At 41.6% G+C, this 24,885-nt stretch overlaps 1 protein-coding gene across 1 annotated transcript in view; it reads left to right on the forward strand.

The window, feature by feature from the left end:
* Positions 1 to 24,885, forward strand: part of agmo (alkylglycerol monooxygenase) — a 192,368-nt gene that overhangs the window by 19,788 nt on the left and 147,695 nt on the right. Inside the window, 2 exon segments of the mRNA XM_072913031.1 lie at positions 3,586 to 3,716; positions 3,774 to 3,925. Of these exon segments, the coding sequence (XP_072769132.1) occupies positions 3,586 to 3,716; positions 3,774 to 3,925 (283 nt within the window).

Below are 24,885 nucleotides of genomic sequence, written 5' to 3' on the forward strand. Positions count from 1 at the left end.
GAACTAGAGGCTCCTACGGAAGTGTTTTTTTTCACAGTTCAGGCTAGTTTATACAACTCATGGAGGAGTGGTCTAAATGTAAAATGGAAATAAAAATAATAGGCCGCAGTTCTTTTATTAAAAAGTAAGTAAATTAAATACAAAGCAATAATATACAAAACGATATAATTAAAAAAAATAAAGTGTACTGAATTGTTCATAAAAAGTACAGCAGTGTCCAACAGTCAGAAAGTCGTCGTACTCTACAAATGATGAATTCATTAGGCAATTCCTTTTGGTCCATTTCAGCTGTAAATAACAATATATAAATGATGCATTTCAGTGTTTATCTCACACAGACAGCACAAACACATCGGCTATAGCGTTAGCTTGTTAGCATTAGCATTCTGTTCACTCCGGTTGAGGCTAATAAGTACGACAATTGGAGTGTCACTGACTACTTTTACAACATGTAATAAAGTAAATAGTTAATATTTGATGCTATTTACCTTTGTTCCACTCGTGTGCTGCCTCCTTAATTTCACATTTATCCAACAAAGTCAGAGTTGTAAGCAGCTGAGGTCGTTGCTTCGAGTCCGGCTTCATTCTCCTCTGTAAGTACGTTTTAAGGGTCCGTCTACTTCCTGTAGCTTCGCGTATCGAAATGAAGTTTGTAAAAATAATAAACAACAATAAACTGCATATAGTTGAAAGACTACGGCTGAGTAAAAACCACTCCAAAATAGTTCCACTGATCAGCGTTCTTCAGCTCAAAGATGCCCCACAAAAGTTCCTGCATTTCGAAAGCTCCTTTCGTTCTTCTTTCTCTTCGTTGTCAAGTTTGTTGTGATATAAATACACAATAAGAAATAAGAAATAAACAAGTTGCCGCGTATACTCCAATGTCGGTCCTGTGTTTCAAAGCGAAGTTTTAGGAATGCCCCCAACTGTGTTCAACCAAACAACGTTTGACAGCGCAGCCCACCCCTGAAAATGTTCCGGGTACTTTCCAGAAGTCCCACTCCGAAAGGTTCCAATAAGAACAAAATCTACCTGAGTATTTTTTGGTGGAAACACAAGGGGAACTTTATTTCCCAGGTAAATGGGAAAGTTCCTGTAAGATTTCCTGCAGTGGAAAAGGGCCTATTGGTAGGTATGAAAAAAAACAAACTATTTATTATTAACTTTCTAGAATGGTATGTCTTTAAGTTAAAGTGGAGTGGTATTTTTTTAACATGGTGACACAAAGTGGCCACAATACCTCATGAAGCAGTAAGTTCAATGATGCGGACATGTTTGTTACTGGACACTCTAATAGGGCTGTGAATCTTTGGGTGTCCCATGATTCGATTCAATATCGATTTTTGGGGTCACGATTCGATTCAAAATCTTTTTTTTTCTTTCAATTCAACACGATTCTCGATTCAAAAACGATTTTTTTCCTGATTCAAAACGATTCTCTATTCATTCAATACATAGGATTTCAGCAGGATCTACCCCAGTCTGCTGACATGCAAGCAGAGTAGTAGATTTTTGTAAAAAGCTTTTACAATTGTAAAGGACAATGTTTTATCAACTGATTGCAATAATGTAAATTTGTTTTAACTATTAAATGAACCAAAAATATGACTTATTTTATCTTTGTGGAAAATATTGGACACAGTGTGTTGTCAAGCTTATGAGATGCGATGCAAGTGTAAGCCACAATTGTTCTTTTTTTACATTTTTATAAATGTCTAATGATAATGTCAATGAGGGATTTTTAATCACTGCTATGTTGAAATTGTAACTAATATTGATACTGTTGTTGATAATATTCATTTTTGTTTCACTGCTTTTGGTTTGTTCTGTGTCATGTTTGTGTCTCCTCTCAATTGCTCTGTTTATTGCAGTTCTGAGTGTTGCTGGGTCAGGTTTGGTTTTGGAATTGGATTGCATTGTTATGGTATTGCTGTGTATTGTTTTGTTGAATTGATTAATTTAAAAAAATATATATATATATATTTTTTTAAATTTATACAAAAAAAAAAAAAATCGATTTAAAAAAAAAAAAAAAAAAAAAAAAAGAGAGAATTGATTCTGAATCGCACAACGTGAGAATCGCGTTTCGAATTTGAATAGTTTTTTCCCCACACCCCTACTCTCTAAAACACTTAGGCCTTGGAGACTTTGTATATGTAAGTAATATGCATGCAAGCAAGGTTGTATTTTTGCCTCATCCTTCACTTTAAGTGGGAGTGATGAATGCACTACTGACCTGTCCCACTCCTTAAAGGGGGACTGTGCACTTTTTTTGGAATCCTTCACAATCTTTACTGAACATTTTAAGCATACATTGGCGCATTAATTTCAAAAAGCTTTGCTTTTTCCTTTAACATCACCACTGATTATTACTCATGAGACAAGAGAGCCAACGAACACAATAAAACAATCACTTTCTGCACAATGTCTACTGTCATTAGGATGCCGACTGATGGAATGTTAATCTATTCCTGTTTGGATGAATAATTAATCCTAATCCTGGCAAAGATAATAGGGGGGTGAAACCAAGTGTCTTTGTGTCTTTCTCGCCATCTCCAGGTCTAAATTCGATGCCAAAGTTGACCAACTTGTCGGGTTATGTCCTCATCCTATCAAAGTGAGAGGCACGATTTATGATCTAGAATTTACTTTTACAATTTATGAGCAGAATAGAAGACCTCCCATTGACTCCATTGTAAACTGACTTTATTTACGTTTGTTTACGAGTTAGAATGCATTGAAAAAAAAACATCCGTCGTCTTGTCTTTCATAATGATTGTGAACAATAGGCAAAAATTCCCCCCCAAAAAGTGCAGTTCCCTTTGAATGCTTCAAGTCACATGCAGGATTCTCACAGGAATGAGGCAAAAATACAACCTTATCTATTAGCTTGTGACGCAGTAAATTGAATGATGCGGACACGTTTGTTACTGGGTACTTTCTAATACGCTTCTGCCTTGGTATGTGTGATTAATATGCAACTATAATTATTAGATACTTGTTTATGATGACAAATGTGCTGTTTTAAACTAAAATGTTGTTTAATTAAGGCCATTATTATGTGCGTGCTTAGCTGTTGTGTAGCTGCGAGCTCTTGGTAACCTATAGCCTACCATGTTTACCTTTTGTAAAGGCCTAAAACAAAGACCTTGTGTGCTTATTGGAGGACATTTGGATGTTAACTGGCTGTAAACTCAATGCAGGACTTTTTGTATCTGAGCCCTTTTATCAGAGATTGTGTACACTAAAATAGTCAGATACTTGCATTTTTGCTGATATCGGACCGACATTTGATCACAGTAATCATGTGGCCAAATATTTTTTCTCTATGTGGTGTAGTGATTTTTATTGGAATTTTCCAGATCAGAGCTTTTCATCCAGCATCAAAAAAAGATTTTCAGTAAGACCTGTTTCCACCACACTAGTTTTGGGAAGCAACCTCAAAGTCTTGGTTTTTGCTCATCCTCCAAAATAAATAGTCTTGCTCAGCAGAGCTGCTAAAAGCAGCAGTAGATGTCCTCTTTTTCATGCTTGTCATTGATGATTCATGTCTGTGTGTGTGTGTATTTCTGTGTGTGTATGCAGGCCAATCCTTTCTTCATCGGGCTGATCATCCTGGAGATGGGTGTCGGCATGTTGCTATCAGAATCTCTGCTGTACAACATCGCTGATGGAATCATCTCTGTATCATTAGGGATGATATCCAGGCTACCACTGTGAGTATTTCAGGTCATCACTTTAATCTGAGCGTTTCATAATGACGTCGTCTGCAGCTTGCTGATACGGGGTTTTGAGCTGTCGGCCTACATGTACGTGTGGGACCACTATCGCCTGCTGGAGCTACCCTGGGACTCCGCCTGGACGTGGCGCTTCACCTTCCTGGCTGTAGACTTCTGCTACTACTGGTTCCACCGCTTTGCTCACGGTACTCCATCAAAGATGGGAATCTTCCAACATCTCTAGTTTAACAACGCTAGTTTGTAGCTACGTTATGTTTTTTCCCATTCAACGCAGATCACACTCTGTGCGTAGGGCCCCGTGATCCATGGGGCGGATTTTTGCGTCAATTAATAACCCTCACCCTAACCCTCATACATAATTATACTGAAATTATTTCCGCTTACTGCACCATCACTGTCAAATGTTCTCTTATGTTCCTACTCGTTCCAGTGGCGCACAGCAGTAGAGCTTGTGTTGAAAAGCAATGGTACCGAGTTCGAATCCTGGCCAGATCTGTTGTGTAGGACTAGATGTTACAATCCCCTAATGCATACTTGAGACACCTATGCGACTTTGTGGAATGGTCAAGTGAGTGAAGGCATCCTCTGGGTTATCAAGTGGGTGCCCCCCTTCCTCAGTGTTTTACTGATAGGCCCACGACACCTCCAGAGGGTTCAGCAGTGAGTCCCAGCGTCCCAGGATCACTCCCTAGATGCCATCTCTCACTTGAAAGCCCATGTGGAGTCCCTTCACTTGACCCACAGCCACTGACTCCCCTTTTCAGCGGCTTTTGAGAGGTCTTTCACTGCCTGCCGGTGGGCCTTCCCTCGCACTCCCATTTCCCTGAGGAGCCTGGATGTTGAGGTGGCCACGAACCCTCTGCAGCCTACTTCCACTGGGCGTACCCTCACTTTCCAGCCTTGTTGTTGCGCATCGGCTGCAAGCTCAGTGTACCTCAACTTCTTGCGCTTGTAGGCCTCCTCCATTGCACTCTCCCAGGGCACCGTGAGCTCTATGATGTACACGAGCCTGAGCGAAGCTGACCACAGAACAAGATCTGGCCGCAGGTTGGTGGACGCAATCTCAACTGGGAAGCAGAGTCTCTGGCCCAGGTCTGCCAGCAGTTTCCAGTCCCGTGTCCCGCCTAGCTGTCCAGTGTCTGGTCTTGTGGGGGTGAGGTTGGCTTGACCCTCGCCCTCCCGGACAAATGTTGTTGCTTGCCAACGGGATGACGGGGGAGGAAGGGCATTGACACTTGTCCGTCGACTTTCCAGCACTGCTGCAAGACACTTTAGCACCTGGTTGTGCCACCAGGTGTAACGGCCTTGGGTGAGGCTAGTCTTGCAGCCCAACAGGATGTGCTTCAGAGTTGCTGGACTCGGACACAGAGGGCATGTGGGGTCTTCACCATACCACTGGCTGAGGTTTTTTGGAGAAGGCAGGACATCGTAGGCAGCACTGATGGTAAAGCTCGCCCTGAATGCCTCCATCTCCCACAGCTCTTTCCAGGAGATCTTCCTCTTCTCTACTCCTTCCCATGTCATCCACTGCCCTTGTTTTGCCTGCGCCACAGCTTGTGCGCACCTTCTTGCTTCTTCTTCCCGACGTATCTCCTGGACCACCAGCTTGCGTCTCTGAGATGGAGTGGCCTTGCTCCAGGCTGGTGTACTGGCCCCAAGGCCAAGATCACTCCTCCCCTGCTGTACTCGGCCCACAATGTCTCTGTGCCTGAGTGCTGCTTTAGTAGAGTTAGGTTTGGAAGGTTTATACATTTATGTTATATATATATATATATATATATATATATATATATATATATATATATATATATATATATATATATATATATATATATATATTACCATATTTTTCTGACTTTTTAGAGCGCAACAGTATATTAGCCGCACCCACTAAATTTTAGAAGAAAACTTTTTTTTCCCCGGACTGTAAGCCGCAGATACATACGTTGAGAAATTATTTTTTTTACACAAATATTTTGTAAATGTTTATTTACATACCTTAATTGTTTCCCAAATGGTGTCTGTAACATTGCAGTAAAACGGTTAATCAAACAAAACAGAAGTCATCGTCATGGACCCACGAGCTGCGGAAACTAGCTCTTCAATCAGCTAAACAGACTCAATAACTCCACGGTGACGTTTTGGTGAATTACTGAGGAATTTGTGAAACTGAAATAATACAAAAAGAATGCCATTGTAAGTTCATTATTCTAACACAGATACTGGTAAACGTTTTAGCATATTAACCAATGCACGTACAGCACATAAAAATATGCATGAAAACACTCCTACAGATATCACACATGGGACGGTTTAGTAAGTGAATTATTTTAGTTGTATAACTGACAAACTTGCTTGGAGGGATGAATGAAATATCCATACGAGTTGGAACGCTATGGACGGCGAAAAGACAGAACGGCAATTGTACTTTCGGTTGAAAGCTCTAAACAGCACTTGCAGTGAGTGAACTCGTCCAAAAAATGGTGGCATAGCACAACCAATAACAAGCCATTTCAGTGTATTTTGTTGTTTTATTTTTTTTAACTATAAGCATAATGTGTTAATTAGAAAAATAAAAGCGTAGAAAAAAAATAGTGGCTTATAGTCTGGAATTTACAATATTGAAGTTTTTCTTTCCATTAATTCATTTTAGTAGGAAACATGTATCAAATTAAACTGAAGTTGAATTAAAACGTATAAAAAAGCTTTTCACATACATAGTGTGGAAATTGTGTTATTGTATATTTTCAGCACCATAAACCACAGGACGAGGCTTGATGCAATACAACCTGCTTTTATTTCGTAAATGTCAGAACTCATATACAACAACTGTGTAACTTGAACAAGGAATGCTCTCTTTGACCACATGATCATTTATTGCATTCATTGCACAACACAGCAGCAACACACCCAATGGTGTAATAGCGGCAGGGAGCAAACTGCTCTGTCAGCATTAATTGTGTTGAGTTGATTGTAAACAAAAGTACAAGCATGATTAACTAGATGTTAATATACAATTGCTACTATTTTCTAAATACAAAAAATGTTGGTATAATAGGTTTTTAAACAAAGTGTATCATATACTCCATGATTGGGAACAAAAGACCACAAGAGACAAGAACTTCTAGATAGTAAGGGTCATGCAATATGAAAAAAAGGTAAAAGTGCAAATTCAAATTGTAAGTTATTTTTTGATGTATTGCTTATTGATACAGTAGTGTTAAAATTAGCATTTTAATTTTTTACTAGGGGTGGGAATCTTTGGGCACCTAATGATTCGATCCAATTCTGATTCCTGGGGTGGCGCTTAGATTCAACACGATTCTTGATTCCAACCGATTCTCGCAATGTATTATTTGGTATAATATTTGTAATAAAACTTTTTCAAAACAGGTTGCAGATTAGAAAGGATATTTTTTTTTTTTTTTTTTTTTTTTTTGTGTCCTGTCCAGCTTCTCAGGCAAATCATATAGTTGATGTAGATGCCCATTTCGGCTGTTCATATTTACTTTACAAAAGAGAAGTGTAGGATACTTCTCTTGTTGCCTTATTTGTATTTGACTTTATTAAATGTATTTATATTATCATTTAGTGCAGCCGGGCCGGAGCAGGAGGGGATAGAAAGAGAAAAAAAAAGAAGACAGCGGGGGAAATTGTGGGGACAAGAGGGGGATTAGACAGAGAGACAAAAACAACAACAGCAAACAACAACAACAACAACAATAGAGCAACATCAGCAAATATGACATGTACAAATATGATGGTAAAAGTAATAGCAAATAAGCAGTTAGCGAAAAATAAAAAATAATACAGAAATGACAATGAGCATTATTACACTACAAATGGATCAATACAAATACCAATAGAAATAGCGCTATTGATAATGAACAATACCAATAATTTACCTTTATTATCAACAATACAGTTGTTTAAATGCAACAATACATATACGTAATGATAACTTGAGATACGAAAGAATGCAGAAAAATGGAGGGGGAGAAAGAGAAGCAACCTACATTAACCTTGTAGATTGTTATAGTCACAATAGGTTAAGCTTTGTCAGTGTGCCATGTGTTACACCCAGTTTACCCTAGGGCAACAACGTTAATATATGTTTGATGAAACGTGATTATGTGCATGAATGTAAGTATGCATATGTACTTGTATATGTACAGAATGTGTATATGTGTTTGTACAATGAATGTATATGTACAGAATGTGTATATGTTTGTACAGTGAATGTATATGTACAGTATGTGTATGTGTATGTTTGTATATTGAATGTGCGTGTGGATGTACGAACATTAGGTAGGTAGATATGTACTGTATTTGTGTATGTATGTGGGAGCGTAGGTACCTATGTACGTATGTGAGCATATGTGAATTTGCATGTACAATACATTCGACTCCCAGAGTGCGTGGGAGCCAGAGCACGGACCCATCACCCCCGAGAGCCCAACCCACAAACATGGAGGCGTGGTGCCCAGGGAACCAGGGACCACCACCCCCACGCAGCCAAGCCGGCCAGCGACAGGAACCCCAGAGCCCGACCCACCGTACCGCCCACAAGGGCCAGCAGCAGGCCGCAGACAGACGCACCCGGCAGAGGACAGGGCACGAGAAAAGCAGGGGACAGCCAGACCCCAAGCCAGCGAGAGACCACACCCCACACGGGCAGAAAGGCGAGACGCCCCGCCCGAGGGACCCAGAGACTCCCCGCAACCGGACGGGAAGACCGCCCCCGCCCCACCGGCAACCGGGCCCCCACGAGCCCACCCCCCACCCCCGGAGAGCGCGGCGAGGCCATCCCCCGGCCACCCCACCCAAACCGGCCGCCGCAGGACCACCCAGGCACAGGGCCACGGGAACCACCCACCCCACCCGCAGGGACCCCAACGATGGAGATGGAACAACCAGCAACCGCCCTGCCGAGCCCCCCCCCCTGAGGGAGGGGAAAAATTAAAAAATAATATTAATAAAATATATTAATAAATAAATAAATAAATAAATTAATTAATTAATTAATTTTAAAAAAAATAATTAAAAGAAGATCACAGACATGCTGACAAACAAGGTCACTACCCCAGCAACTGGCCGACTCGCAGCACCTCGGAATACCTTGCAGCACCAAGCTACCACAATAGACGCAGGGACTAGGCCCAACAGGCCCCAACCAAGACGGGCACCCGGAAGGGATGGACAGCGGGACCCAGGAGCTCCAGACACGCGTTCGGATGCAGTAGCCTGAGGCGTCGACCCCCGTCTGACAGGCAGGCCCAGAGCGTACCCCCAGAAATATACATACATACATACATATATACATACACATACACACATACATGTATACATACCCACACATACACATATATACATATACATACACATATGTACACATACACATATATAAACATACATACATACACACACATATACATACATATACACAGTTCGTCAGCCCCGACAGCCATCACGCGCGCGCGCTGCCACCAGTCACAACATCAGCCACACCCCTGCACCAGACCCAGCAGCCACGGGCGCACACACCACAAACAAACGGCAGCAGAAACAGCAGCCGCAATAACCCCAGACAGCCAGCACCAGCCAATCAAATCAAAGCGATCAAAAAAAAACTGCGACCAGCAACCACACGCCACCAGGACCACGGAGACCAGCCGGCGTCAGCCCGAACGCCAACACGCAAACAAGAGACACCAACAACCCCCCCAACCAAAAGGCCCCCCACCCCAACCCAAACCCGCACAAACACACCACCGCCCAAACAACCGAGACACAGCATCCAGACCAGACACGGGGGCTGCGCCGCCACCACACCAAGTCACCAACAGAGACCCCACAGCGCAAGGTCGGGCCACACGGGCACGGACCCCACCCAACAGGAAGTGAGACCCGCGCGACGCCACACACAAATAAATAATAAGATTAAAAAAATAAAAAATAAAAAAATAAAATCAAATAAAAAATAAAATTTAAAAAATAAAATAAAATAAAAATAAGTAAATAATGAAAATAAAAATAATAAATACATTAAAAATAAAAAAATATATATAACAATAATAAATGAATAAAAGCCTGGCAGGCCACCAGACCGCAGTCCCCGCCGGCCGACGAGGCAATGAGGGGTGCGCCGAACCCCAAACCCCCCATGCATGTGTACAAGGCCCCCAGAGTGTCTACTGTGTAGTTAAAATTAGGAGGTCAGCCGTTACAGCCGACCTCCAGTCCCTATTGATGTGTGTACTGTAGCGTGAGTGAGATATGTATGTTTGTGAGAACTAATAATGCGATTAAAATTGGGGGACATCAAGGTCATGGTGGGTCCCAACCAAACCAAGCCCCCCAAATCCTAAGTGTCTAATATGCAGCTAAGATTGAGGGATGGACGAGCAGGGGACAAGACAGGAGGACTGGAGCCCCATTGGAGGCATCCTCGACCCCCCGCCATGCCTCCCCGCAGGACAATCCCCAAAGTCCTATATATGTGTGACTGTGTGCGCTATAAGTAGGAGGAGTAGAGGGCCCGGACATCCCCCCCAGTCCACGCGGCCGACAACCAGGAACTACGGCCAGGAGGCCGCCACCCCCCGCCACAGCCCGTGACCCACACCAGACCACTTTAACGTGACGCCACGCGAGCCCTCCCCCCGCCAAACAAAGCCATCCCCCGCCCGCCCCAACCCAACCCTGCAGAGCCCATACCGGCAACCAAACGCAGAAAAACCGTACAGCCCCCACGCCCAATGCAAACACCGCATCCCGGCCATCCACACAGCAACGTGCCCATACGAGTCCCGGCCAGGGGAAGGAGCCCCCCAACGGGGGAAGAAGCCAATGCATCCCGTCCGCCCGCCAGCCCCCAAACCAGCCGGCAAGCCAACGCCAGCCAGCCCCACAAGCGCACAGACACCAGCCACAGTCCCCCAACCACTCCAACCCAACACAGCGATGCCAACCGCTGGTATCACCGCAGCAACCATCACCACCACTGCCCGTCCGCAGCGTAAACACCCGCGGCTGCCGAAACCAAAACAAAAAAGCGACCGACCCCGTTTAACCACAACAACGCACACCCCCGGCTACCACCGAGGCCACCAACCCACCTATCCCAACTCATCCACAGCCAGGCCAATTGAGCCACCGGACATCCACACCCATGCGCACACCTACACATTCATATACACATACATACACACATACATATATGCATATACATATACATACACATACACACATATACACACGCATGCATATACATATAAACATACACATCCACACATATATACACATTAATACACCCACACACATATACATAAGCCCACATATACACAAACACATACATACACAACACACACAAAAAAACAAACAAACAAAAAAAAAATAGAAAGAAAAAAAAAAAAATAAAATAAAATAAAAATAAACCCTTTAAATAAAATAAAATAAATAAAAATAAACAAGAGGCCTGGTCGCCAACAGTGCCCAACGCCACCAAACCCCGCAGCCTTTCCCGCACGTCCAGGCCCCCCCGCCCACCACCCACTAGGCATCCCATCCGGCAAAAAGCCATAAGGGCCCAGCCCTGCGCCCACAGCCGGCATGCCACGGCACCTCAGCAGACCCGGCGCCGCGATCAGCAATGCACACCGGGGCAGCGACACATACATATGTACCTACATACATACACACAGATTTCACCATACATATATACAAACGTACACACACCCACATACACGCGTACCCATATATAATTTAACAGAATAAGTTAAATATATTAAATAGATAAAAAAAAAAAAATAATAATAATAATATATATATATATATATATATATACATACACACATACATACATATATATACACATACATATACATATATACACATACACATACATACATACATATATATATATATATATATATATATATATATATACATACACATAAAATAAATTAAAATAGATAAATAAAATTAATAAAAAAATAAGGGCAGAGTAAAACACAGGAGGGGGACTCCCGCAGGGCAGTCGGGCAGCACCGCCGGGGCCCCAACAAGGGAGGCAAGCAGTCCCCCCAACCCGGCACCAGGCAGGCCCGCACAGCCGCAGCGCAGGGCGACCCCGGGCAGACCCCGCCCCGCGCCCCAGGGGAAGGAGGAAGCCCACGGACACCCGGAGCCAGAGGGGCACGAGCCGACCCCCGCCCGACAGCGGCAAGACCCCAGCCCCACGGGCGCAACCCCCCGCCCAACCACCCACGGGAGGGACAGCCCCCCCAACCAACCCAAGGCGGCCGCCCATAGCCCCACCCGCACCCCAACACCCGCCCAGGCACCTCCACCCACCCCCAGCCACCAGACCACCCACGGATCGGCCCGCCAGGCCGGAACCAGGAAACACACCCCAGGCCCACCCGACCCCGCGGCACACGGCCCCCCCGGCACCCAGGACCCCCCACCCACGGAGCAAGTCCCCCGGGACAGAGCCCCAGCCCCGGCCCCCAAGGGAGTCAGGTCAGAAAATTAATTAGCGGTGCCCAAAGAGATCGGAATTCTGTCAGTTGTTGGTTTGATTCAGCAGACATTCTTTCCATAACTACATAATCTAATAAAATGTTTTTGTAAAGGTTTATACATAAATTATTTTTTGATTTCCAATTTATGAGAATAGTTTTCTTGGCGATGCCTAACGCATTTATAAGGAGGTATGTTTTGTTTATATCAAGATCAGTTGCGGAGAGATCACCCAACAGGCAGAGTGCGGGGGAGATGGGAATAGGAATCTCTAACGCTAATGATAGGTTCTCGCACACTCCAAGCCAAAAGTTACTCACGGGAGCACAGGACCACATTGAATGCAAGTAATTATCTATCTTATTATCTGAGCAGTGTACACAGATGTTAGAGTCAGCTAAACCCATTTTATACATTCTTAGACCGGTGTAATGTATTCTGTAAAGTATTTTGAGCTGAATCAGTCGTACATTTGGATTCTTAATCAAACGAGTAGTATTGAGGCATATTTGTTTCCAGAATTCTGGGTCACAGCTTGTTGATACGTCTGAGTGCCATTTAGAAGTTGGAATACTTATTGTGTTATCTATTTTTGATAAGAGAGCATATAATTTGGATAAAGCTTTGGGGGCAGATGTTTTGAAGAATTTAACGGTCGTAGGATTACTTTCCCATGTTGTTTTGTTGAATCTTGCGCTGATTACAGATTTGATTTGTATATATTCTAGAAATTTATTAGGATTGATTGCATATTGTGTTATTAAACTTTTAAAAGAGATAAAACTGTTTGCATTGATGATATCCCCAAGGCATCCGACTCCCTTATCATACCATGTTGGAAAGTTCAATGGCTTCTTGTTTAAAAGAAAATCAGGATTATTCCAAATAGGCGTAAATTGGCATGGAGTGAGCGGGGACCCAGTTATTTTCAAAAACTCCCACCAAGCTGTTTAGGTAGTGCGTATATTAATACTTTTAAAGCAGTTGTGTTTTCGGAGAATTTGGCTAATAAAGGGCAAGTTAGAAATTGGGATCTCCTGGCTAAGTGATTGTTCAATCTCTAACCATAAACTATCTAATAAAGTGGGATTGATCCATTTTAATATATATTGTAGTTTATTTGCAAGGAAATAATAGGAAAAGTTTGGGAGTTCTAGACCCCCATGTTCTTTGGGTTTTTGTAAAGTTTTAAGGCTGATTCGTGCTGGTTTACTCTTCCAAAGAAACTGATTGATGTGTGAGTCTAGTGACTTAAACCAGATTTGAGAAGGTTTGGTTGGAATCATTGAAAATAGATAATTAACCCTAGGCAAGACCATCATTTTCACGGTAGAAACCCTTCCCATAAGTGAGATTGGCAGTGTTTTCCAACGCGCCAGATCATCCTCAATCGATTTTAAGATTGGGGAGTAATTCAAGCGATTCAGATCTGACAATGTGGAGGAAATATTGATTCCCAGGTATTTAATGTTCCCTTTATGCAGTGGAATCGATGAGGTGCTCTGAAAGTCAAAATTAATCGGTAACACAGTAGATTTGGACCAGTTGATGGAGTAATCTGAAATAGAACTGAATTTATTGATAAGTGAGATTGTATCTTGAAGAGAAGAATGTGGATTTTGTAAGAAAAGTAATACATCATCAGCATAAAGGCTTATTTTATGATGAACGGTTGCGGTATGGATGCCTTTAATATTTGCATGCTGTCGAATAGCGGTTGCAAGAGGTTCAATAAATATAGCAAACAGTGACGGAGAAAGTGGACACCCTTGCCTTGTGCCCCTCATAAGATTAAACCTTGGAGATATTTGGCTGTTCGTTCTAACCGAAGCTGTAGGCAAACTATATAGGACCTTAATCCATTCTATAAATGAGTCTCCAAATCCAAATTTCTGTAGAGTAGCTAGAAGAAAATTCCAGTTCACTCTATCAAATGCTTTTTCAGCATCTAATGAAACAACAGCTGTTTTTAGATTATGAATAACAGAATAGTCTATCACATTGAGTAGACGGCGAACATTGTTGGACGATTGTCTCTCTTTGATGAAACCTGTTTGATCAGGATGTACTATATATGGAGTGACTTTTTCTAATCTTTGAGCTAATACTTTGCAGATAATTTTAAGATCAGCATTAATCAGGGAGATTGGCCGGTAACTGGATGGAAGTGTTGGGTCTTTACCAGGTTTTAGCAAGAGACTGATCGTGGCAGAGTTCATATTTGGAGGAAGGAATGAGTTTTCTTTAATCTCTAAAGCCATTTTCGTAAATATCGGAGCTAGCAGTGACCAGAATGTTTTGTAGAACTCCACAGGGAACCCATCAGGCCCTGGTGCTTTATTGTTTGGCATCTGTTGAAGAGCATCGTGTAGTTCGCCTACAGAAATAGCAAGATCTAAATTTGATACCTGCCTTGTATTCAATTTAGGTAAGTCTATACCATTGAGAAATGTCTCAATGTCTGAAAGAGATGGGTCAATCTGGGGTGTATACAAGTTTCTGTAAAAGTCTCTAAAGATGGAGTTAATTTCCTCAGGAACGTGTGTAATGTTCCCAGCTGAATCCTTGATGGATGGTATAGAGTTTTTTTCTTTGTTTAATTTTAGTTGGTTAGCCAAATATTTGCTTGGTTTATTGTCATGTTCAAATTTTTCTAAGCGTAACCTCTGGAGCAGGAAGTTACTTTTCTTATCAATTATTTCTCTTAAATTTAATTTGAGTTTTCTCAGTTTGTTCAGAGTGTGATCATGTTGTGAATTCGCATAAGCTAATTCTAATATTTTTATTTCATTTTCAAGTTCCTGCTCTAGTAAACGTTCCTTTTTTTTCTTGTATGATGAATAAGAAATAATTTTTCCTCGCATAACTACTTTTGCCGTCTCCCAGAGAACGCACGCCGTGATTTCTGGTTGATCATTAAAATCTAAAAAATCTGTCCATTCTTTCTCAAAATAGTTTAGGAAGTCTGGGTCCTTTAGTAATGATGTATTAAGTCTCCATTGTTTGATAGGTGCAGTGATAGTTTTGTTGGTGAGGGAAAGTGAGACAGGTGCATGGTCACTGATGATGATAGGATGGATGTGAATGTTTGAGATGTCAGATAAAATTGAGCTACTAGTTAAAAAGTAATCAATGCGAGAGAATGAGTGGTGAACTGGAGAAAAATAAGTGTATTCCCTAAGAGTGCGGTGATAAGAACGCCAGGCATCGCAAAGACCATAATCCTTCATATATTGCTTAAGTATTACCACTGACTGAGACTCACGGTGACTCCCAGTCACTCTGGACCGATCTATATTTGGATTAAATACTAAGTTGAGGTCCCCTCCTAGAATCAAGCAGTGGTTTGAGTGAGGAGAAAGTGAAGAAAAGAAAGTGTGAAAAAAGGAGGGGTCATCAACATTTGGACCATAAATGTTGGCGATACATAAATTTCTCCCGTCAACAGAAATATTAAGAATGATGTATCTTCCCTCTATGTCAGTAATGGAGTTATGGACTGTAAAGTTGACCTTTCTACTTATGAGAATGGCTACGCCTCTCTGTTTGGAGTTGTAACTAGCAAGGTATGTGTGTGGGTATTGCGATGAATGCAGTTTTGAGGTATCGGACTTGGAGAGGTGAGTCTCTTGTAGTAAAGCAATGTCTGCTTGCATGCTCTTCAAATGATTAAGAATTTTTATATTTTTTTCCTTTGACCCGACACCACGCACATTCCAAGTGACAAACTGTATAGTGGACATACTAAACTAGACTGTAACTAAGAGTGTGGATGTATGTGTGTACTTTGTGTAAATAATGCATGTCTGTATCTAAATGTAAACCTATCATGCATATATGTAGGTGTGCAGAGTGTGTATAGTTGTGCATGTATTAGCTGTGAGTGTAAATGCTGATGACAACAAGGGGACACACAACAGGTGGAGAAATAGAAAGAGAAAAACAAAACAAAAAGCATATTTTTGTAAAAAAGGATATTTTTGGTTGCGTGGAGATGGCCTAAAAACATATTTTTTATTTTGTAATTTTTGTTTAAAAAATGGGTGTGTAGATGTGTATATATACATACACTATATTGCCAAAATTATTTGGCCACCTGCTTTGACTCACATATGAACTTGAAGTGCCATCCCATTCTTAACCCATAGGGTTCAATATGTCGGTCCACCTTTTGCAGCTTCAACTCTTCTGGGAAGGCTGTCCACAAGGTTGCAGAGTGTGTTTATAGCAATTTTGGACCATTCTTCCAAAGGCGCATTGGTGAGGTCACACACTGATGTTGGTCTAGAAGGCCTGGCTCTCAGTCTCCGTTCTAATTCATCCCAAAGGTGTTCTATTGGGTTCAGGTCAGGACTCTGTGCAGGCCAGTCAAGTTCATCCACACCAGACTCTGTCATTCACGTCTTTATGGACCTTGCTTTGTGCACTGGTGCACAGTCATGTTGGAAGAGGAAGGGGCCCGCTCCAAACTGTTCTTACAAGGTTGGGAGCATGGAATTGTCCAAAATGTTTTGGTATCCTGGAGCATTCAAAGTTCCTTTCACTGGAACTAAGGGGCCAAGGCCAACTCCTGAAAAATAACCCCACACTATAATTCCTCCTCCAACAAATTTCACACTCAGCACAACGCAGTCCGAAATGTACCGTTCTCCTACAACCTCCAAACCCAGACTCGTCCATCAGATTGCCAGATGGAAAAGCGTGATTCATCACTCCAGAGAAGGCGTCTCCACTGCCCTCGAGTCCAGTGGCGATGAGCTTTACACCGCTGCATCCGACGCTTTGCATTGGACTTGGTGATGTATGGCTTAGACGCCCATTCCATGAAACTCTCTGCGTACTGTACGCATACTTGCCAACCCTCCCGAATTTTCCGGGAGACTCCCGAATTTCAGTGCCTCTCCCAAAAATCTCCCGGGACAACCATTCTCCCGAATTTCTCCCGATTTCCAGCCGGACTTAAGCGCCCCCTCCAGGTCCGTGCGTACCTTAGTGAGGTTTTATATATATATATATATATATATATGAAATACTTGAATTTCAGTGAATTCTAGCTATAAATATATATATAAATATATATATATATATATATATATATATATATATATATATATATATATATATATATATATAGGCTGTCCTCACTCATAAAATACTTGAATTTCAGTGATATATATATATATATGTATATATATATATATATAAATATAAAATACTTGAATTTCAGTGAATTCTAGCTATAAATATACTCCTCCCCCCTTAACCCCGCCCCACCTGATTTTCTCATCATTTGGATGGGTGGCCAAATGCATTTGTGTGTGTGGGGCGGGGTTAAGGGGGGAGGAGTATATTTATACCTAGAATTCACTGAAATTCAAGTATTTTATTTATATATATATATATATATATATATATATATATATATATATATATATATATATATATATATATATATATATATATATATATATATAGGCTGTCCTCACTCATGAAATACTTGAATTTCAGTGATATATATATATATATATATACAGGTAAAAGCCAATAAATTAGAATATTTTGAAAAACTTGATTTATTTCAGTAATTGCATTCAAAAGGTGTAACTTGTACATTATATTTATTCATTGCACACAGACTGATGCATTCAAATGTTTATTTCATTTAATTTTGATGATTTGAAGTGGCAACAAATGAAAATCCAAAATTCCGTGTGTCACAAAATTAGAATATTACTTAAGGCTAATACAAAAAAGGGATTTTTAGAAATGTTGGCCAACTGAAAAGTATGAAAATGAAAAATATGAGCATGTACAATACTCAATACTTGGTTGGAGCTCCTTTTGCCTCAATTACTGCGTTAATGCGGCGTGGCATGGAGTCGATGAGTTTCTGGCACTGCTCAGGTGTTATGAGAGCCCAGGTTGCTCTGATAGTGGCCTTCAACTCTTCTGCGTTTTTGGGTCTGGCATTCTGCATCTTCCTTTTCACAATACCCCACAGATTTTCTATGGGGCTAAGGTCAGGGGAGTTGGCGGGCCAATTTAGAACAGAAATACCATGGTCCGTAAACCAGGCACGGGTAGATTTTACGCTGTGTGCAGGCGCCAAGTCCTGTTGGAACTTGAAATCTCCATCTCCATAGAGCAGGTCAGCAGCAGGAAGCATGAAGTGCTCTAAAACTTGCTGGTAGACGGCTGCGTTGACCCTGGATCTCAGGAAACAGAGTGGACCGACACCAGCAGATGACATGGCACACTGATGGTGGAAACTTTACACTAGACTTCAGGCAACGTGGATCCTGTGCCTCTCCTGTCTTCCTCCAGACTCTGGGACCTCGATTTCCAAAGGAAATGCAAAATTTGCATGGTTGGGTGATGGTTTGGGGTGCCATGTCATCTGCTGGTGTCGGTCCACTCTGTTTCCTGAGATCCAGGGTCAACGCAGCCGTCTACCAGCAAGTTTTAGAGCACTTCATGCTTCCTGCTGCTGACCTGCTCTATGGAGATGGAGATTTCAAGTTCCAACAGGACTTGGCGCCTGCACACAGCGCAAAATCTACCCGTGCCTGGTTTACGGACCATGGTATTTCTGTTCTAAATTGGCCCGCCAACTCCCCTGACCTTAGCCCCATAGAAAATCTGTGGGGTATTGTGAAAAGGAAGATGCAGAATGCCAGACCCAAAAACACAGAAGAGTTGAAGGCCACTATCAGAGCAACCTGGGCTCTCATAACACCTGAGCAGTGCCAGAAACTCATCGACTCCATGCCACGCCGCATTAACGCAGTAATTGAGGCAAAAGGAGCTCCAACCAAGTATTGAGTATTGTACATGCTCATATTTTTCATTTTCATACTTTTCAGTTGGCCAACATTTCTAAAAAATCCCTTTTTTGTATTAGCCTTAAGTAATATTCTAATTTTGTGACACACGGAATTTTGGATTTTCATTTGTTGCCACTTCAAATCATCAAAATTAAATGAAATAAACATTTGAATGCATCAGTCTGTGTGCAATGAATAAATATAATGTACAAGTTACACCTTTTGAATGCAATTACTGAAATAAATCAAGTTTTTCAAAATATTCTAATTTACTGGCTTTTACCTGTATATCACTGAAATTCAAGTATTTCATGAGTGAGGACAGCCTATATGTGTATATATATATATATATATATATATATATATATATATAATATTGTATTATATAATATACTGTGTGTGTGTGTGTGAATGTATTTAGGTGTATATGTAAGTGCGTATACAGTAAATATATTGTGATGTACGGGCCCAAACCAACCTCCCAGAGACAGTTCTGTTAAGTTTCAAACGCAGCAGCGTTGCTTTATTCAGTCACTTTTCTGAATGCAGGTTAACTTAAATTCCTCCCGATTGGGGCTTCCATTTAAACAAACAAATGATTGCATTTTTCGTGCCTTGATCAGGTCTCCTAAATTGCCTGGAACAAAGAGCAGAGAAATCTCTGATCAGCACAAAGTTCAATAAATCACAGCATTCAATGAATCCAACATATTACACGTTTAGCAGACTAATCTACAAACTACATTTCAGTGGAGCAACACACCTACCGCCCGATGGGAGCAGACCTTTCCCAGCAGGAAGCCAGCCACACAATGAGTCACTGAGGTGCTATTTAATCAAACACAGTGACTGCCAACCTGACACAGCTGCCCTGGGGCAGGTGGCCACACATCAACCTGATTGAGAATAGAATTAGGGATGTACTTGCCTTCAATGACCACACCCAGAGGTTGGCGTAGTTTGACCGCCTGGTGCATACTCTCATTGTGATGGCTGACCCTCTGCCTAGTCTCACCTCTTCGGGGGTATTGTGATGCTCCACAAAATATATTAGGGCTGTCGAACGATTAAAATATTTATTCTCGATTAATCGCATTGTTCATAGTTGACTCAAAATTTATCGCGATTAATCGCAGATAAACATAATGTTTCATCATTAATAAGTGTACCCGAGACAGATCATTTTTAAGTTTTAACACTATGAACGGACAATTAATGTTGAGCTGTTTTTTAAACAGCTCAACACAAAAAGGACAAACATGATTTGATGACCATAATAAAAAAATGCCTACTGTCTGTGTCTTGCCAGATTTTATATTTTGTACAAATACAGAATTTGTATTCCTGCTTTAGGAGCACTTTGCATTCAGAGGAGCTACACTTTCATGTTTAAAGAACAGTTTCATGAATAAATAACACAAAATGTGGATTGTTATGATCATGCTTTGATTGTAGAAGATGTTTGGTAATATCCATCCATCTTTTTTCTACCGCTTGTCCCTTTTTGGAGTTCCGGGGGCTGGAGCCTATCCCAGCTGTAATTTGTGATATTTCTACCTGAATAAATGCCTCTGATATATGTTATACAAGTTAATGGTCTTCATATTTCTGCATTGTAATTGTTTAACCTTCCCTTTGAATTAATAACATGTTTAATTCAGCCTGGTAATCATAATGTAATTGAGGACTCAACCAGAACATGTTATAAAATAATTTACACATATTCCTCAACTGATTTACTAGCATTTCTTTAGGTGAAAATATAACAGAATAACATTACAAAATGGCTCTGACAAATAGAGATGGGTACCTTTTAACATTTAAATCGATACGGTACTCCTGGTACGTGGGAATCGATACCGGTACTAAACAATACCAATTTTTGGTACTTTTGTGTGTGTTCATGTAAAAAATGTTTTTGTTTAATAATGAAATCTTAAACTGTTTGAATTTAACATTTATTTGTCTTTAACGATTGATCATCAAATATATCAAAACAATATCCAATTATTCGTACAGTAACATGTTAATTGTTTTTCAAATTTCTTCAACATAAAAACGCTTAACTGCAACATTGTAGTGTTATCTATTATTGCACAAAATAAAACCTGGCTCCATGTGCTTTCTTTTAACCATCTGGAAAATATGTTATGGGGGTCCATGGGGGCAATTAAGTTAAAAACAAATGGGCAAAAGAGGAAAGAGTAAAAATAAGACCTTCTTTGTTTTTCTATTTGGCACGGTTGGGTTTTTGTCATGAAACTTTGATGAGTTGCAAGATTACTCAGAGCATGTCCGCTTTGAAATCGGCTGTTTTAATTCAAACAGACGTGACGTCACGCACAACCCAGGCACCAAAACATGGCACCGCTGGATCTTTCGTGAATCGGTCCCCGGTAGTACCGGCTGGTTTCGGTCGGTGCCAAAAAAGTACCGGATCCGGTGCCCCTCCCGTTTGAGAAACCATGATCGTAGTGTTTTTATTTTGTAAATGTAGTTAAACCGAATGTATAGCGTCATGAAGGGATGTCCGATAATGGCTTTTTGCCGATATCCGATATTCCGATATTGTCCAACTCTTTAATTATCGATACCGATATCAACCGATACCGATATCAATCAATCAATCAATCTTTATTTATATAGCCCTAAATCACAAGTGTCTCAAAGGGCTGCACAAGCCACAACAACATCCTCGGTACAAAGCCCACATACGGGCAAGGAAAAACTCACCCCAGTGGGACGTCGATGTGAATGACTATGAGAAACCTTGGAGAGAACCGCATATGTGGGTAACCCCCCCCCTCTAGGGGAGACCGAAAGCAATGGATGTCGAGTGGGTCTGACATAATATTGTGAGAGTCCAGGCCATAGTGGATCCAACATAATAGTAAGAGTCCAGTCCATAGTGGGGCCAGCAGGACACCATCCCGAGCGGAGACGGGTCAGCAGCGTAGAGATGTTCCCAGCCGATGCACAGGCGAGCGGTCCACCCCGGGTCCCGACTCTGGACAGCCAGCACTTCATCCATGGCCACCGGACCTGTGCCCCCCCCCCTCAAGGAAAAGGGGAGCAGAGGAGAAAAGAAAAGAAACGGCAGATCAACTGGTCTAACAGGGGGGCTATTTAAAGGCTAGAGTATACAAATGAGTTTTAAGATGGGACTTAAATGCTTCTACTGAGGTAGCATCTCTAATTGTTACCGGGAGGGCATTCCATAGTACTGGAGCCCAAATAGAAAACGCTCTATAGCCCGCAGACTTTTTTTGGGCTCTGGGAATCACTAATAAGCCGGAGTTCTTTGAACGCAGATTTCTTGCTGGGACATATGGTACAATGCAATCGACAAGATAGGACGGAGCTAGACCGTGTAGTATTTTATACGTAAGTAGTAAAACCTTAAAGTCACTTCTTAAGTGCACAGGAAGCCAGTGCAGGTGAGCCAGTATAGGCGTAATATGATCAAACTTTCTTGTTCTTGTCAAAAGTCTAGCAGCCGCATTTTGTACCAACTGTAATTTTTTAATGCTAGACATAGGGAGACCCGAAAATAATACGTTACAGTAGTCGAGACGAGACGTAACGAACGCATGAATAATGATCTCAGCGTCGCTAGTGGATAAAATAGAACGAATTTTAGCGATATTACGGAGATGAAAGAAGGCCGTTTTAGTAACACTCTTAATGTGTGATTCAAACGAGAGAGTTGGGTCGAAGATAATACCCAGATTCTTTACTGATTCGCCTTGTGTAATTGTTTGGTTGTCAAATGTTAAGGTGGTATTATTAAATAAATGTCGGTGTTTAGCAGGACCGATAATCAGCATTTCCGTTTTCTTGGCGTTGAGTTGCAAGAAGTTAGCGGACATCCATTGTTTAATTTCATTAAGACACGCCTCCAGCTGACTACAATCCGGCGTGTTGGTCAGCTTTAGGGGCATGTAGAGTTGGGTGTCATCAGCATAGCAATGAAAGCTAACACCGTATTTGCGTATGATGTCGCCTAGCGGCAGCATGTAAATACTAAAGAGTGCAGGGCCAAGAACCGAACCCTGAGGAACTCCGCACGTTACCTTAACATAGTCCGAGGTCACATTATTATGGGAGACGCATTGCATCCTGTCAGTAAGATAAGAGTTAAACCACGACAAAGCTAAGTCTGACATACCAATACGTGTTTTGATACGCTCTAATAAAATATTATGATCGACGGTATCGAAAGCAGCGCTAAGATCAAGAAGCAGCAACATAGATGACGCATCAGAATCCATCGTTAGCAGTAGATCATTAGTCATTTTTGCGAGGGCTGTCTCCGTAGAGTGATTTGCCCTGAAACCGGATTGAAAAGGTTCACAGAGATTGTTAGACACTAAGTGTTCATTTAGCTGCTGTGCGACAATTTTTTCGAGGATTTTTGAAATAAAGGGAAGGTGGGACACCGGTCGGTAGTTTACCATGAGGTCAGGATCGAGGTTAGGTCTTTTGAGCAGAGGATGAATAACCGCTTTCTTGAATGCTAGGGGAACAGTGCCAGAGGAAAGTGATAAGTTTATAATATTTAGCACTGATGGACCTAATAATACAAAAAGCTCCTTGATAAGTTTCCCAGGAAGTGGGTCAAGTAAACATGTTGTTTGTTTTATCCCACTTACACGCTGTAATAGTTCCTCTAATGTTATTTCATCAAAAAGAGAGAGACTATTTTGTATTGCAGTATCCGTCGTAGATACAGTTGTATCTGTGTTCATAGAACCCAGTTGTAGCTGGGATGCGTTGTCTTTAATCTCCTTTCTAATGAGTTCAATTTTCTTATTAAAGAAATTCATAAAGTCATCTGCCGAGTGGGTGGAGCTATTGGGAGGAGTCCCTTGTTGGGTTAGCGATGCTACTGTACTAAACAAAAATTTAGGGTCGTTTTTGTTGAGGCGGATGAGATTTGAGTAATATTTAACTTTAGCTAAGGTAAGCATGCGTTTATACGATATTAAACTATCACTCCATGCTTGATGGAAAACCTCAAGCTTGGTCGCGCGCCATTTGCGTTCCAACTTTCTACATGATAATTTATGAGCTCTGGTTTCCTCTGTAAACCATGGGGTGCGCCTTTTAGGGGCCCTTTTTTGTTTTAGCGGTGCTATACTATCAATGGTTTTGCGCAGGGCATTGTCAAAGTTGTTAGTGAGGTTATCAATAGAGCCGACATAATTTGGGAATGGTGCCATTACCGAAGGCAGTAGGTCAGCAAGAGTCATCGTTGTGGCGGCATTAATGTTGCGGCTGCTATAGCAGTTATTATTATTATTAGTTTGTTGACAATGAGTCAGAACTTCGAATTTTATAAGGTAATGATCGGACATTACTTTAGTATACGGGAGTACCATAACTTTGGAGGTGGTGACACCCCTGACCAGCACTAGATCTATCGTATTGCCGTTGCGATGCGTAGGTTAATTTATTATTTGTGTAAGACCACAGCTATCAATTATAGTCTGGAGCGCCACGCACTGAGGGTCCGATGGGGTATTCATATGGATATTAAAGTCCCCCATTATGATTATATTGTCTGCGTGCGTCACTAGATCAGCAACGAACTCTGAGAATTCATTAATAAAGTCCGAGTAGGGCCCTGCGGGGCGGTAGATAACAGCCATATCGAGAGGCAGCGGTGCGACAGACCTCATAGTAAGCACCTCAAACGATTTGTATTTATTATTTAGGTTAGGGGTAAGGTTAAAGTTTTCATTGTATATTAGTGCGACCCCCCCACCCCTTTTAAGGGGACGGGCAATATGCGCATT

This window comes from Nerophis lumbriciformis, linkage group LG04 (assembly GCF_033978685.3).
Source record: "Nerophis lumbriciformis linkage group LG04, RoL_Nlum_v2.1, whole genome shotgun sequence".
NCBI classification, from domain to species: Eukaryota; Metazoa; Chordata; class Actinopteri; order Syngnathiformes; family Syngnathidae; genus Nerophis; species Nerophis lumbriciformis.